Source organism: Lagenorhynchus albirostris, chromosome 12 (genome assembly GCF_949774975.1).
Source record: "Lagenorhynchus albirostris chromosome 12, mLagAlb1.1, whole genome shotgun sequence".
Taxonomy (NCBI): domain Eukaryota; kingdom Metazoa; phylum Chordata; class Mammalia; order Artiodactyla; family Delphinidae; genus Lagenorhynchus; species Lagenorhynchus albirostris.
Window position 1 is genome coordinate 77110423 of NC_083106.1, and position 17146 is coordinate 77127568.

At 40.7% G+C, this 17146-nt stretch overlaps 1 protein-coding gene across 1 annotated transcript in view; it reads left to right on the top strand.

Moving 5' to 3' along the window:
* The first annotated feature begins 619 nt into the window (after positions 1 to 619).
* The window catches only part of TMEM30A (transmembrane protein 30A), a 42449-nt gene continuing 25922 nt past the window's right edge, over positions 620 to 17146 (top strand). The window contains exon 1 of the mRNA XM_060167901.1: positions 620 to 986. Coding sequence (XP_060023884.1) covers positions 750 to 986 — 237 coding nt within the window. The 5' untranslated portion in view covers positions 620 to 749. The remainder of the gene's footprint in view (positions 987 to 17146) is intronic.

Genomic DNA, 17146 nt, shown 5'->3' on the forward strand with positions numbered 1-17146 from the left:
CATGATGCATCTCACTTAATATTTACACTTGCACCTTGTGTGTTGATTTATTTTTTGAATTAGAAAACGTCATGGTTTTACAACTCAAGCAAATACTGCCGATCCCACGAGCCTCTGGCTCTCAAGCTGTGGCCTTTTCAATGCTCCGATCCCCTTCCGAAAGGGCTTCGAGGTGAAACAAAAACCTGTCTGGCACCGGAGCCACCCGCTCCTGGGCTAACGGGTGTGGCCCGGGTCGGCCGGGTCTGACCCGCCACCCGGAACGGCAGTCGCCACGATACCAAAGAAGCCGGCAGGTGCGTGCGAACCGAAGCTTCCGCGAGCGGAGCGAAGACGCGCCTGTAGCGCAATGGCCGAGGCCTCTTCGCCCCACCCAGCCGGGGCCTCGCGGGCGCCAACGCAGCTTCACGCTCTGGGGACAGAGGCCCTCACTTTGTCGTCACAGGGCCAATGATCAGGGGGCGTCCGCCTTCTCCCTCCCCCTTCCACCCTCCTCCCTCTTCCCCTCCTCTCGTCCCTCAGGCTTCTCCTTCCTTCCTCTCTCCCTCCCTCTGGCGTGCCCAACCGAGTCCCGCTTCCGGTCGGCGGCTGTCTGCGGAAGGGTGTCCCGCCTCTTCCGCCTTTACAGCCCAGGTGGCGGCGGCGGCGGCGGTGGCGGCGGCGGCGCCTGCGCGTCTTCTGTCGGGGTCAGCAGGCGGGTCAGCTGGGCGGTCCACCTGCGCGTCGCGGAGCCGCGCCCGGGGGGGTCGATGGCGATGAACTACAACGCGAAGGATGAAGTGGATGGTGGGCCCCCGTGTGCTCCCGGGGGCACCGCTAAGAACCGGAGACCGGATAACACGGCCTTCAAACAGCAACGGCTGCCGGCTTGGCAGCCCATTCTTACCGCCGGCACGGTGCTCCCCACCTTCTTCATCATCGGCCTCATCTTCATCCCCATTGGCATCGGCATCTTCGTCACCTCCAACAACATCCGCGAGATCGAGGTGAGCGGACGGGAGGCAGCGGCGGTGGGAGTTGGCGCCGCCGGGGAGCGAGGTCCCCCCGCCGGCCCCACTCCTTCCTCGGGTCCCGGGGCTTGACAGGCGGGCCCCGCCCTCCCCCACCTTCTCTCTTCCTCAGTTTCCACTTTCTCTTCCTACGGGTTTTCTGAATTTGCAGTTTTGCCCGCGCTTCCTCTCGCTGTTTACCGGGTTAGAGAGGGAATGAATGTTTAATGCAGAGTGTGGGTCGGGGGAAGAGCGCCCCTTTCCTGGGCGGTGTGTGTGGTTTTAACCTCCAACGGTGGTGGAAAAAAGAAGCAAAGAAAAAGAGAAGTGGAAAGAAGTTATGTGGAGATAAAACGCCAGGAGAGTTGACACGGCCAGAGTGTCATTACCTGTGTGGGGATTATCCCGGGACACGGAGATTAACACCTTGGCCATTGTTGGGGAAAAGACCCAGAGTCTTAGAGGCATTGATGATTTTTATGTCAAGAAGGTGTCATGTTACCAGATCACATATTAGGACGTGTGACCGAGGTGTGTACAGTACCTTTTGAGTTAATAGATGCTTTTAGTTATAGGGCATGAGGTAAAAGGTAACCTGAAACTTCAATTCCGGTTTTGCCTTTAGGCTACATTGATTAATAACCATGCCCTACATTCGCCCTAGTTTTTTTTTTTTCCCCAAACTTAAAAAAAAAAAAAGAAGAAAAAGAGTCAACGACCGTAACACAGAGAATAATTTGTGAATTGTCTACTGAACATTTTACTTTTATAAGACGTGTTAGAGAAACTTGGGGAAGCATCTTGACTTTTGTCAGAGAAACAATCAGTATCTTCATCCATCTGCAGTGGTGAACATAGGTTGATACAGGTTGTAAATACTTTGTGTAGATGTCCAATATTAAGCATCTGCTCATCCACTTTTCTTGAATATCTGAGAAATATTTTTATCTGTTCGAAAGGGGAAGAGCTGGTACAAAGTTCTCTTGATTGCTTCTGTTCTATCAGATTGTGTCATTTTTTCCCCTCTAATTTTATTAAATACTTAAAAATTATGCATACTTTTTAATAGGGCTTTCAAAGCAATTTATTTCAACTACAGAAATAGGCATACTTTCCAGTTTAATTCACAGTGTTACCTGTAAAAGCAAAATCGTTATATTTTTTAATTGTACAGTGCTCATTTCTTTGTTAATAATAGTAATAAGAATTGTACAATATCTATAGCCTAGTTTTTAAATCTTTTACTAAAAACTCATTTTCAGTTTAATAACTAAAGAAAGTAACACAGTATTTATTTTTCAGCATAAAGTTTTGTTTTATCATTTTTATCTCCTAGTAGTCTTTCAAATGTAGTACTTCTTGTTCTCCCAACTGTACGAGGACCACACATATCAGGATGTGAGCGAAGTGGTGTAATACAAGGACCATGGGCTCTAGGCAGGAGTCAGGCAGAGCTGGGTTTAAATTCCAGCTCAGCCACTAACTAGCTCAGCTTATTGGAAAACATAATCTCTCTGAGGCTCCGTTTCCTCACCTGTAAAATCGGTAAATAATGCCTATCTTGTGAAATGTGAGAATTCAAAACAATATAGATAATATTCCTGGCACTAAGTTTGTACAATAGTTACTATTATTGCGATGACCCTGAATCAGGAGATGAGAAATGGAGTCAGAGGGGTTGGTATTTGCTAGTAAGCTAGAAGAGTATTGTAAAATTGAGACAGAAACCAAACCCAGATGTCTTGATTTTCAGTCTTAAGCTTTCACGCTACACTAGGACCCTTACTGCAATGTTAGTAATTACGTAGAAGAAAATTTAACATTAGAAATTTCATCATCTTATTTAAACTTCTTAGGATTTTTTTTTTTTTAAGATTTTTCTAATGTGGACCATTTTTAAAGTCTCCATTGAGTTTGTTACTATATTGCTTCTGTTTTCCATTTTGGTTTTTTGGCCACGAGGCATGTGGGATCTTAACTCCTCCACTAGGTATTGAACCCGCACCCCTTGCGTAAGCAGGTAAAGTCTTAACCACTGGACTGCCAGGGAAGTCCTTGAAACTTCTTAGGATATTAAGATGAAAGTAGCAATAGTTTGGAATTTTATATGATGAGTATTTACTAAATTATCAGAACTCATCTTCTATAGATATTTACTATACTATCAAGATAAATGTTTACTTTCTTTAACACTTTCGGATTCTGAAATAAAATACAGTTCTTCACACCAAGTAGTTGGTGAAATGGAAATTTCTTTTAAAAAATTTTTTTTAAATTAATTTTTATTGGAGTATAGTTGCTTTACAGTGTTGTATTAGTTTCTGCTGTACAGCAAAGTGAATCAGCTATACGTATACATATATCCCCTCTTTTTTGGATTTCCTTCCCAGTTAGGTCACCACAGAGCACTGAGTAGGAAATTTCTTAAATAGTTCTCATGTATATAATTCTGATTTCAAGTTGCCTGAAGAGTCTTCTGCAGCTTGATCTAGTTAGAAGGGCACTAAAGTTAAGAGTCAAGGCATCAGAGTTGAAGTCCCAACTTTTACTCCCTAGTTTGTGATCTTAGGCATATTTCTGAGTCTCGATTTTCATTTTACTTGAAGAGCCAAAAGATTCAGACTAGGTGGTCTCTAAGAGGCTGTTCAACTCTAATATTCTGTGACTTCCAACTTTAATGTGATTTAAAGAAAAATGCTGCATATTCAAATTGTATCACCTTTGGAACCAGAGGAAATGAAAATTAGGAATGATTAGGAATTTTGTACCAATGCTCACATACAGTTATGCAAATAGAATAAATTTTTAAAAATTTGTTGATTATGTGGAGAATTGGTTCAGAGTTGGGTGTGGAGTTATTAGAAAAACCTAGGGAGCTTTCCCAAAACACACATGCGTGTTTCCGACTGCTGTCCACCCTTTGTCAGCCACTAGTTTAGTAATAAAATATGTTGAGGGTTATTAAAAGTAAATGTGTAACGAGAAGTTCTTGGCAACATTCACTTCCATACTATAAGTTGCTCACAGCTCTTTGCCTCATTGTTGAAAATTTTAAGAACTTGTATTGTTGTATTATCAGTACATCAAATTACTAGGCCAAAGGAGACTTTCCCAATCAGAATGCTTTTTTTTTAAAAATTTATTATTTATTTGTTTTTATTTTTGGCTGTGTTGGGTCTTTGTTCTGTGCGCGGGCTTTCTCTAGTTGCAGCGAGTGGTGCGCGGGCTTCTCATTGTCGTGGCTTCTCTTGTTGCAGAGCACAGGCTGTAGAGCACAGGCTCAGTAGTTGTGGCGCACGGGCTTAGTTGCTCCGCGGCATGTGGGAATCTTCCCGGGCCAGGGATCAAACCCATGTCCCCTGCATTGGCAGGCAGAGTCCCACCCACTGCGCCACCAGGGAGGAAGCCCCCAGAATGCTTTTGTAATATAGCTTGAAGTGCTAAGATCAGAAATCCAGACTTTTTAGGTAGAGAAATCAGAGGGTCTTCATCCTTTTCCCAGAAATTTTATACTAAAAAATTACTACTCTTGTAAAGCATGTTGGACTCTCCTAAAAAGGGAGTAAAAAAGGTATTTAAAAATTTTAATGCTTATATTTGGAAGAATATCTCCTCTCCCCATTAGGTGTATATATCTCGTTTAGTTGGTTTTTAGATTTTCCATAATCTAATAAAGTTATTAGAAAACAAAAGTTAATTTTATCATTCATAAGAAAATATTTAATATCTCGTTAAGACTAAGACTTAATATCTTCATTTATTATTAGCAGCAAGGAATGAATATTTTCTGTAATTTGGCAATTGTAGGAGTCAGGCACTTCTTTCTACCATATAGGTAGTGTTTTTCTAGTTGAGGGCCCTTGTTGGTGAGGCAGAGATATTAATTGAATGGGGCTAACTTGAAACAGGTAGGAGATATTCTTAATTTTTGCAATTTCACACATTTATCTGTGTGAAGTTATATAGTTGTAAATGTTTTTTTAAATTAACTTATTTTTGGCTGCATTGGGTCTTCGTTGCTGCGTGCGGGCTTTCTCCAGTTGCAGCTAGCGGGGGCTATTCTGCGGTGCGCGGGCTTCTCTTGTTGCAGAGCACGGGCTCTGTAGTTGTGGCACGTGGGCTCTGTAGTTGTGGCACGTGGGCTCTGTAGTTGTGGCACGTGGGCTCAGTAGTTGTGGCTCGCGGGCTCTAGAGCTCAGGGTCAGTAGTTGTGGCGCACGGGCTTAGTTGCTCTGCGGCATGTGGGATCTTCCCGGACCAGGCCTCGAACCTGTGTCCCCTGCATTGTCAGGTGGATTCTTAACCACTGCACCACCTATATAGGAAGTCCTATATAGCTGTAAATTAATGGTTAGGATCAGATGAGGACGTTATTCTGAGTGATATTCAGTATAAACTTAAAACTAAACATTTACTTCAAATTAATATTGCCAAAGTGTTCAACATACATTTTCGTCAAATTTTAGTGGATTAGGCACTAAAAATTAGGCAAGTGTAAAGATTTTAATAGTCAAATGAATTGCAGTTGCTTAGAAGTTGACTTAGAAGTTGACTCTTGGAAATTAAGAGGTTTGTGGTGTTAGTGTTATCATTTGTTTCTCATGTAACTTTAGTACTTAGGGCAAGGCACGGCAAAGTAAGTATGGCTAGCCAGACCATTTTTGTGAAGCCCAGGAACTGAGAATGGTTTTACAGATGAACATTTGCTATAGAGTTTGATGATAGGGAACACTAACTTTGAACTCCGATAATGCGAAATGTTACCCCCCCAAAAGAATTTTATTCTTACTAGTAGACCTGTGTTACCAGAAAATTGTACACAATTGTTATTATATGTTGAATTTCGTCAATAAAAGTGTGTGCAAATTTGTTTTCTCTCTGTTATATAAGAACCTACAAATATCCTCTTGGTTTGCAAAGCCTAAAATATTTACTTTCTGGCTCCTTACAGAAAAGACATTCCTACCCTTGACTTAGAGTTTTAAAGAGACATACTGGCAAATTTAGCAGTTGTTACAAAAATAGCAGTGTTTAACTTATACATTCTGATCCTCAATAATCTTTTCAAGGTAAGTGTAGAGATTACTGGTAATTGCTTGTGTTCTACCTTCTTTGTACAAATAGATGTAGAATACCTTAGCTGAATTTACCATTAACCTTGGCGCAGGTAATATTCTTCATTTCTTTGTCACAGTCAGATAAAGTTGAAGGAACTAAAGAAAATTGTTTTTGAAATTTTTAATGACCTCTGTCTTCATTAGAGCCTCTAGAAAGGACAAATAATTCTTTTTTATTTTTATCTTTTATTTTTTAATTTTTATCTTTTAAAGATAAATTCTTTAGTGTGGAATCAGTTCAAAGGGGTACTTAAAAATGCCATTTTTAATTTAATCTAATTAATACTTAAAATGATTTACCTTATTACTCAGCATTTTGTCGAGTGACTTGTTTAGATATTATATTGATTTCCTTTAAGACAGATTTACATTCAAAAATGGAAGTTCTCCAGTTCTTATGCAGGGTAAAAATGGCATGTCCTTCAGATTCCTCCTTTCCCACCGCATTAAATTCAGTCAGTTTCTTAAGAACGGGATGTATTTTTAGAATTACTAAGAAGAATTGCCAGTTCGATTTAGGAGAGCAGTTACAATGGTAGCAGAACAAAGTTGAGAAATACGATAACTCTTAAACTAATCCAGTCATCTCCATCTGTTGTTCTGTTTTGCCTCTGGCTCTTTGTGTTTTGAATTTAAGCTATTGGCAGGTCTCCAGTTTATCATTGTATTCTGCACTGTGCCTTGTATGCTTTTGACATTTAACAGGCATTAATTTTTAAAAATAAGGGAACTGTAGTTCCTCTCCCACCTGGTAGCCTCTTTCTTTCTAGGATAAGTTATGAACTATTATCTTTAGTATAAGCTTTTTTTTCCTTCCTTTATTAAGGTTACAATTGACAAAAATTGTATTTATTTACAGTGTTCATTGTGATGGCTTGATATATGTGTATACTGTGAAATAATCACCATAATAAAGCTAATTAACATGTCTATCACTTCCCATAGTTACTCTCTTATTAAAAAGACAAGAGATAACAAGCGTTGGTGAGGGTGTAGAGAACAGGGAACTCTTGTGCAATGTAAACTCGTACAGCCATTGTGGACCAGAGTATGGAGGTTGCTCAAAAAATTAAAATATAGAACTGTCATAAGATCTAGTACTTCCACTAGGTATATATTTAAAGGAAACCAAATCAGTATCTCGAAGAGATATGCTGCACTCCCACGTTCACAAACTTGGTTTTTATACCCAAATGGATTTTATTACAGTCTGGACATTAGGCCAGGCTGCCCTTGAATTTTAGCTCATGGAGGATATAGTGGTCTTTTGATGGTAAAAACTCACAGACTGAGTTAAATTTATCAAGAGTTTTAATCAACATTGAGCATTTTCTGTATGTAAAGTGCTGCTCTGGGCATAGTGGGCGACAGAAAAAAGTTTGTGGACAGGGCCTCTTTTTTTTTTCCTTCCCCCTCAAACAGAGAACCCTTCTTAAGGTACCTGAACCTGGAATCTTTTGGGGGGAGTTGAAACATACATATTAAAGGAAAACCAAGCATTGCTAGATGAGTGGCACAGACAGAAGGAATATGCCTTAGTGGTCCAAAAGAAGACGATATTACATCTGTCTCTAATAACCATGGAAAACTTTGTGGTGGAAGTGGGCTTTGAGCTGGAATTGAAGGATAAATAGCACTTCTAAGGAGGAGGTTGGATGCATTCCAAGAAAGGAGATTTATATGAACAAGATTGTAGTGGCAGGAAATCAAAAGGTGTCTAGAGAAAGTAGGAGTAAGGGTAAATAAGCTGGTGCCATGTTGTGGATAGACTGGGTATTTGATGATGATGAAACCGCCTAACTTAGACTGGGACCTGAACCCACGCGCCGGAACTCGAGCCCAGCCAAAACCCAGACTGGGACTTGAACCCATGGTCTTTTAACTGAGATCACACACCTGGTCTCAGGACTTGGGAGCGGGCTTGGGAGAAGCACACTCCACAGACAGAGTGGGTAATTTATTTCATAGGCTACTGAGTCGGAGGAATATTCCAGCTATTTTGGGGAGGGAGTGGGAATTTCTAGGAATTGGGCCACTGCCCACTTTTTGACCTTTATGGTCGGCCTTGGAACTGTCCTGGCGCCTGTGGGTGTGTCATTTAGCTTGCTGATGTGTAACAGTAAGTGTATACTGAGGCTCAAGGTCTAGTGGAAATCGACTTTTCCGCCATCTTGGATCTATTTGGTTCTAAATAAGTTTATGTTGTGTCCTTGGACTATGTCATTCTTTTAAAGGTTGTGCCCTACCCCCTTCCCTCCTGTTTCAGTGAAATGATGGTGTCCACTGTAGAATGGTTGCAGTGAAGAGCAGTTAGATTTAGGAAGTGTTATGAAAGTAGAGCTAATAGAATTTTCTCATGTAGTGGATGTGTCGGGTGTGAGAGAAATTGTAGAATCAAAGATAACTCTAAGATATTTTGGCCTGCATTGGAAGGATGGAATTGTAATTTTGTAACCGAGCAAGGGCTTGTGTGCCTGGTTGCAGAAAGACAAACTCTGACAGCAAGCATTTGCAGCAAAGTGTAGGGGTTTATTTGCAGGGTGCCATGCAAGGGCATGGGAGACAAGCCTCAGATCCACTCCAACTCGGTCTTTGAGTTAGGGATGTTTTAAAGGGGCAGAATGGTTTTGGGAATCAGGATATCTTTGGTCTACAGTTCTCTGGCTAGGTGATCCATGGCTCGGGGGTCTGTAGGCTCACCTTGCCCTGGAGAAACAGCCTGAGTTTGTGTGTTAATGATGGTATCTACAACAAAAATTTTAGTACATTAAGGATGTTATCGACAACAGCAATCTTAGTCCTCTGACTCTGGATGATTAGTGTTCAGTTAGCACAGAATTGAGGTCAGAGGGGACAAAAAAGGGAACAAAGCTTTGGAGAGAGAGATTAATCATAAACTCTGTAAGGGAACATGGTTTTAGGGAAACTTGGCTTCAATTTATCAAGATGGGGAAGACTGTAGAAAAAGTTTTAGTGTGACAGTAGGGGGTTAGGGTGTGAGAAGCTGAGTAAAGAGTTCTGTTTTTAACTTGTTACGATGAGATGCCTTTTAAACATCCAAGTCGGAAATAATGAGTAGACAATTGAATATATGAGGCTAGAGTTTAGGGGGAAGGTTGAGACTGGGTTTAAGCATTGAGGATTCATCAGCGTAGATGATATACAAAGACATAAGATGGAATGAAGTCAAAAGAGTGATTATAGGTCAAAAAAAGTGAGAACATCCAAAGAAAGCCCTGAGTCACTCCAGTGCTTATAGAAGTTGGGGAGATGAGGAGGAACTAGCATGGAGACTGGAAAGGAGCAGCCAGTGAGGACTGAGGGCTGGCCTTTGGGTTTACAACATGAAAGGAGCAGTCTTGTAGTGAATGATGTCACTGTCCATGAGGGTTTTCAAGCCAGAAACTCTGGAAGTCTACCTAAGCTTATCATCCCATCTCTAGGCGTTAAGTTCTATAGGTTTTACTTTCTCTATATTTTTAAAATCTTTTTTCCCATTACCACTGCCTTTTTCTTAGTTTATATTCTTAACATTTCTCATCTGGATTATTGCAGTAGCATTCTTTTTTTTCTTTTTTCGTTCTAGTCTGGCATTTTCTTTAGTCTTTCTGCATGTCACTGCCAGAGTGATCTTTTAAACAGCCTAATCTGAATATTTCATTCTCTTGCTTAAAATTTCTTGTATGTCTCCCTGTAGCATTCAGGATAATGTTCAGAACCCTTAATGTGAAATGTAACTTTCTTCATGACAGGCTACTTTCTGTTTCTCTGGCCTCGTCTCCTACCACTCCCCTGCCCTTTGCTCTAACCATAGCAAACTGCTGTATTTTATGGGATGTGGCATGCTGCTAGATCTACCTGAAATGTCCTTCCTTTTCTTGTTCTACCATGGTTTTCAAATTATGTTCCTGTCAACACTATGGAAGGTTTTCCCTGATTTCTCCCCTTTCCATTTTCAAGGAAAATGATATATATACAATATGCAAGATCAAACATGTATAACTATGATATCCATCCATATCTGAAGGCAAACAAATTTGCTTATTGAACAGTAATTCACAACAGTAAAAATTTAGCAAACAAGTTTTTTGGCAAATGCTGCAAGCAGAAGAGGGATGATGATGATTTTAAAAATGGCAGATTTTTTTTTTTTTGCAGTACACGGGCCTCTCACTGCTGTGGCCTCTCCCGTTGCGGAGCACAGGCTCAGCGGCCATGGCTCACGGGCCCAGCCGCTCCGCGGCATGTGGGATCTTCCCAGACCGGGGCATGAACCCGTGTCCCCTGCATCGGCAGGCGGGCTCGCAACCACTGCGCCACCAGGGAAGCCCTGATTTTTTTGATGCTTATTTTAGAAGGAGGTACTGTTGTATACTTATTAGTTCTGAAAAGCTGGAAACCATAGACCAACCTCCAATTACATGGATTTGTAGTTTAATTTCTAAATTAATTAAAATATAAGAATGATTATGTGACATTTAATAACATTGTGCATCACTATGCTGAGTAAGTTGGCTATTGTTCTAAGCTCTCAGGTCTCACATTATATACAATTATATTTAACTTTGAAAAAGTTTTTGAAATTATTTGTTTTTCCTTGAGTTTTAAAACGATAGAATGTACTTTTTCTTCTCCCTTTTAAAAAACTGGCATGAAGTCTCAAAGCTTGATTTGTACTGGAAGAAGTGAGAGTCAAATTCAAGGATACTAAGCATATTGCTAAGGAAGAATTGACAGAACTTGGGTGCTAATTCCCAAGAGGATGCCAAGATTTTGAGCTTGGATGCTTGGGACAATGGTGGTACCATTTATAGGCATCAAAAGACCACAGTTGGGTGTGAGATTATGGGGTTCAGTGAATCATCACTGTTGATTTTTTTTTTTAAGTAAAGTTTTTAGTGAAGCATAATGCCCCCCCGGCCCCCTGCCCCAAATTAACAAGTCACATATGTCTGACTTAGTTTTGGAAAGATCACTGTGGATTTGAAATAGAGAGAGATGGTAAGAGTTTCAAGTGGGAGGGAAGAAATTCAACCAAATGAATACATCTAGGGATATAAAAATGGGACTGGGGGGTGAAAATAAGACCGGTGGTGATTTAGAGAGGAGAGTATAATGTATGAAATATGATATGAGGTAGCATGAGGTTATCGTCACAAAGTAGCACTGGAGACAAAGATAAAAGCCACTGATGTTTGAACATCAGTTACATGACTATACAAAAACAATGTTTTATATAGAAAAGACCATGTATTTCCTTAAAATAAAAGCCCTGCTTTACTCATATTAACTGCTTATCTGTTCTTTTGATCTACCCTGTTACATAGATTGGAGCATAATTAGCAAAGCCCTTTTCATCAGTTCTGTCCTAGGCAGTTTTTATAACTTGATACTTTTGTAAGAGTTTTAAGGGGTAAACTAAAACTTCAGGTTGGAATTTACTTTTTCGTTTGTGGAGATGCGTTAAATGCCAGATATAAAAACTTTGTGTATGGAACTTTATATTATAAAATTCTATTTCAGATTCTAAAAGTTAAGATGGTGCTAGAATGACATCTACCTATCATAACAAAGTTGTTGTTTTTGATCTGTATTTTAGGTGAAAACTCTGAAGATTTGGTAGTACTGTTTAAAACGTCAGCATATTCATGAACGGGGCCAATTTTATTTTTAAAATATAATGTCTTTTAAATTGACTTCCATATTTCTAAATTATTGTATGGTGCATGTTATTCAGGATTAATGGGAGGCAGCAGTGCAGTCTAATGGAAAGAACAGCAACTTTGGAGCTAGCCAGATATGATTATATCACTGTCATGGATTGAATTGTGTCCCAGCGAAAGATGTGCTGAAATCTTAACTCCTAGTACCTGTGAATGTGACTTTATTTGGAAATAGAGTCATTGCAAATGTAATCAAGATGAGGTTATTCGGGTGGGCTCCTATCCAGTATGACTGGTGTCCCTATAAGAAGAGACAGGCACAGAGGGAAGAAGATGTGAAGACAGGGATATAGGGAGAACTGTGTAACAGCAGAGACAGAGGTGGTGTGATGCAGCTGCAAACCAAGGAATGCCGGCTGCTGCCAGAAGCTAGCAGGAGGCAAGGACAGTTTCTCCCCAGAGTCTCAGGGGGAGAATAGCTCTGCTGACACCTTGAATTCAGACTTCTAGCCTCCAGAACTGCGAGAGAAGAAATTTCTCTTGTTCTAAGACACCCAGTTTGTGGTATTTTGTTTCACCAGCCCTAGGAAACTAATAATAGTCACATACTAGCTGATTGGCTTTGGGCAGTCATTTAACCTCTGAATCTCAATCTCTCTGTAAAAGATTAAAATAGTTCTGGTATGGAATAGACATTTGGGAAATAATAGCTAGTTTTTCTATTGCTATTCTTTCTTCAAAGATAGTTTACATTTGTATATCACCTAATTCATTCATTTATCATTTCCACCTCTGAGCATGAGACTTACTGATTGAATTAGAAGTAAACATCTTTTCTGTGGCTCCCACTCAGATTCTTTAACCTACAGAAACATGCTGCAGATTTCATGTGACCCATAGAATTTTATTAGGATATAAAGGATTGAGCATGTTCTATAGCTATCAGTTTAGAACTAAGCTTTTGATTTTTTAAAAGCTAATCTTCAAAAATAAAAGAGTGACTGAATTAAAAAAAAATTGAACTCTTAACTTTTAACAGGCTCTAAATAATTTAAGTATGTGTCAACTGAAGGAAAACCGATAACCTAAAAGCTGGGAGTTAAGTTTTGTTTGGGGATCTTACTGAGGACTACAGTCCAGGACACAGCCTCTCAGCTCTGAGAAACTGCTCCGAAGAGGTAAGGGAAGAGTCAGGATGTGCAGGAGTCTTTGCTGGACTAATCACAAAGAACAGGCATCCGAAGTTCATGATTTTAGTGCTTTTCTGTGTATGGGAAGATGCAAGAGTCTGGGCTCACTGAAATTATACCTTACATGTGCATCTTAACTATCTCGGGCCAGTATCTAAAACACAGAATGCTTCCTGTTTTTTTTCCATCCTGAATCTTCCCTCAGGGTGCACCGTTGGTGGGCAGCTGCCATGTCTAATGGCTTGACCCTTGTAGAGCTGGGATGGGGGCCACATTCCCTGTCCACATGTGTATGTTTATTTCTTTCCTCCACCCCCTTTTATCTGATGAGCTTTTTTTAAAAAAATTAATTAATTAATTAATTAATTTTTGGCTGTGTTGGGTCTTCGTTTCTGCGCGAGGGCTTTCTCCAGTTGCGGCAGACGGGGGCCACTCTTCATCGCGGTGTGCAGGCCTCTCACTGTCGCGGCCTTTCTTGTTGCGGAGAACGGGTTCCAGACACGCAGGCTCAGTAGCTGTGGCTCACGGGCCCAGTTTCTCCGCGGCATGTGGGATCTTCCCAGACCAGGGCTCAAACCCGTGTCCCCTGCATTGGCAGGCAGATTCTCAACCACTGCACCACCAGGGAAGCCCTGATGAGCATTTATGAAGGGAATTTTTCTTATTTATGTATTACTAATTTAATAAAAAGAAGCATTTTAAATACTTTTTAACATGTTCGGTACTCCACAACACCCTGCTGTCTTTTTGTGCCTCTTTTACTGTTCCTCTCACTCTCTCAATCAATGCCCACCTTCTTTCCCACTCAGGCCTGGGTTATACAAATTACCTTGTCTACAGTCATAGTAATCTCTGTGGAAAATTCAGTGCTGTCCCTCATGTGTGAGCTTTGAGTAGGAAGCAGTGTAACTTGCATTACTTCCTCTGAGGCAAGAACGTGCACCGTGGCTCAGCCTTTACAGCCTTTTCTTTTTGCCCAAGATCTCTGAGTAGCAAAGCAGGGAAGTTGGCTGCTGTTGTGCCACACCAGTGGCATCAGCGTGACTTATAAAACTAAAGAATCTGCTCTAGGCCCCTCGGGCAAGGTTACCGTCTTGACCTTCCTATTCCCTCGCTCCTCTGCCTTGCCTGATGGTAACTGAACGAGCTTCCTGGTGGCTGCTGAGGTTATGGCACCTCATGTGTGCAGCAGTGTTGGTGGAGGATGCTATCTCCTGAAGCTTCTGATACCGTCGTTTCTAAGAATTCTACAACAGTACTGGGATGGCCTTTTCCACAGCTCTATCCCCATTTTGTCACCTGGACTGCAAAGCCACACTGCTCTAGCTTATAGTGGCTCGTCACAAACGCTACCCCTTTAGCTTCGACTCTGCAACCCTATTCCACTTTCCTGGTTTCTGAGACCTAGATTTTCCTTATTACTAGTAGCCAACTGTTTTATAAATGGACACTGTAGAAAAATTAGATACCTTAACTGGAGAACCCCTGATTGATTATCAGATCTTTAACTCAGAACTTTGTCCTAAATTCTTGTATCTTGGGTTTGTTCCTGTGCTAAGCCCTCAGTTAGAGATTGTCCCTCTTGGTACTGTCTCCCTGTAGATAACATCCACTTGTCAGCCCTCGTGGAGAAATTTGCTAAATACTGGATTAGGTATGTGTTTCCATAGTACCTGTACTTCTTTTACCAAAACACCCGTTCCATCTTAGTGACCGTGTTCTGTATTAGACAGTGAGCTCCATGTGATTAGGTATTGGGATGAGTCCCTCTTGCCTGGAACACGCAGACATTCAAGTAAATATTAAGTTAATAAGTGATTCTTTCCTGACAGGGTGTTCAGGAAGAAATCAAAGTCTCGTTATCTTAGACTTTTAAAAAAATCTGTTGTTAATATCAATACAAGTGTTCGATTATGTTAGCCTCCTCTGTCTCCATTTCCTTATTTCCTTTTTTAAATTTAAATTTTAAGTTTTTTGGCTGTGTTGGGTCTTCGTTGCTGCATGCGAGCTTTCTCTAGTTGCGGCGAGCAGGGGCTGCTTGCTCTCCATTGCGGTGTGCGGGCTTCTCATTGCGGTGGCTTCTCTTGTTGCGGAGCACGGGCTCTAGGCACGCGGGCTTCAGTAGTTGTGGCTCGTGGGTTCAGTTGCTCCACGGCATGTGGAATCTTCCTGGATCAGGGATCGAACCCGTGTCCCCTGTATCGGCAGGCGGATTTTAACCACTGCGCCACCAGGGTAGTCCCATTTCCTTATTTCCTGAAGGACATTTTTAACACTCGGGATTATTTAACTTTCAGAGGCTTTGTTGTCAGCAATATTAACCAACTCTGGGTAGCTTACAGGGGAAAGGGATTTATTGGAGGAGATTGGGTAGCTCTCACACAAAATAGATGGGAGGTCTAGAAGATCAGGTTTGGAGACAGGAGGGAAGGAAGGGAAGTTTGGAAGCAGAAACAGTGGCTCAGATGCCACAGCTGCTGTTGAGTTCCCTGTTCGACTTCTGCTGCCGCTGCTGAGCTCATCACACCCACTCCTCTCCGATTTATATGGAGATTCAGTTCTCTAGTCTCAATCAGGATTGATCGCATGTATGCTTTTGTCCTGGCTCCTGGGGTTAGGGAGAGGAAGGACTCATTTACTCCCTTGGCTTCTGAAGTGGAAGTTGGAGCCCGGCCTGCCTCCAAAACTCTCCACCAGGAGAATTCCCCAGGGCTTGGAAGTGTGTTTGGGTGCTGGGCATCCAAATTAACAACAATAAGTCACAGTTATCCCCCAGATTTATCTTCATTCTTATTATCTGCAGACTCTGAGTTTGTATATCAGAAAGGATGGTATGTTCATTGTGCAAGAGGACATAGAATGGTGGAGAGAACAGAGATTTTGGAGAAAGGCAGAGCTGGGTTCAAATTCTTGATGGGTGATCTTGGGAAAATTACTAAACCTCCCTAAATGTCAGTTTCCTAGGTTAAAATGAGGAAAATAAAAATTAACTTTTCAGGACTACATGTTAATGAGATGGTGTGTGTTAAGTGCTTATAATGTCTGACACTTAGTATATCCATTCAATAAGCAGTGGCCAGTAAAACAAAGCATGTAGTTACGGATCCAGTTTACCTTTTAGTGTTGTCTCGTTTCCTTCCAACATGAAAACTCTCTCCACAAATCCAAAGTGTCATCCTGAAATGTACCTGTGCTCTCTACCTTCGTGCTTCTCCATATGTCGCCTTTTTCCACCCTTTTTTTTCCTTTTAATGGCTCAGTTCAAATCCTCTTTTCTTCTCAGTGAGAAAGTGCTAGTCAATATAGTACTTACTGCCCTCTTTGCCGTTCAGTTTAGCACTTAACGTTTATAGTCATTTTCTTTGTGTTTATACACTATCTTTGATAGTCTTCTGGAGGGCCAAGGGGACTGACTATGGTGGTGAAGAAGCAGTTTAGTAGAAGGAACATTGGACTTGGAGTAAAAAATCCTTGCTTCTAGCGTAGCACCAGCTACTGCTGTTCGTGTATCCTTGGACAAGCTTCTGAATGTTCTCTTTATGTAAAATGAGGATAATACTATAGGATTTTGGTGAGGATCAGATGAAATATGTGTGGAATAGAAAGGACTGTGTAAACTGTATCGACTAAGTATAAGATATGATTACTTTTGTATCTTCATGTCATGCCTTGCACATAGTAAGGCTTAAAATGTGAATGACAGTTTTTTTACTTTCAGAATTTCCTGGAATCAAAAGACATGCAATTTTTTGTACATTTAAAAAAGTATAATTAAAAGATTGTGATGAAAATGTTATAGCTATTCTTTGAAGTATAATTTGACATTCAGCAATAATTCTTGGTTTCGAAAAATGTTCAGGTTTAATATACTGTAGTATAATTTATTAGATTTCACATTCCATTGTATTATTTTTGTTCAGTTAAATAAAGAAAATATATCTTTGCTTAATCACAGCTGATGATCTGCCTTTCCTCCTTTGCCCTAGAAAATAATTTGAAAGAGAGTGGTTTAAGAGGTTTTTGTTCAAAGGCAAACAATATGGTAATAGGCCCAGCTGACAACTTTTTTTTTTAATCCTAAATTTGACTTAGAAGAGAGAGAAGATGTGCAGAGATTATTAAATTAAAAAAATCGAAAAAAAAATTAATATATTTTAACATAGATTTTTAAATATAGTTGATTTTTC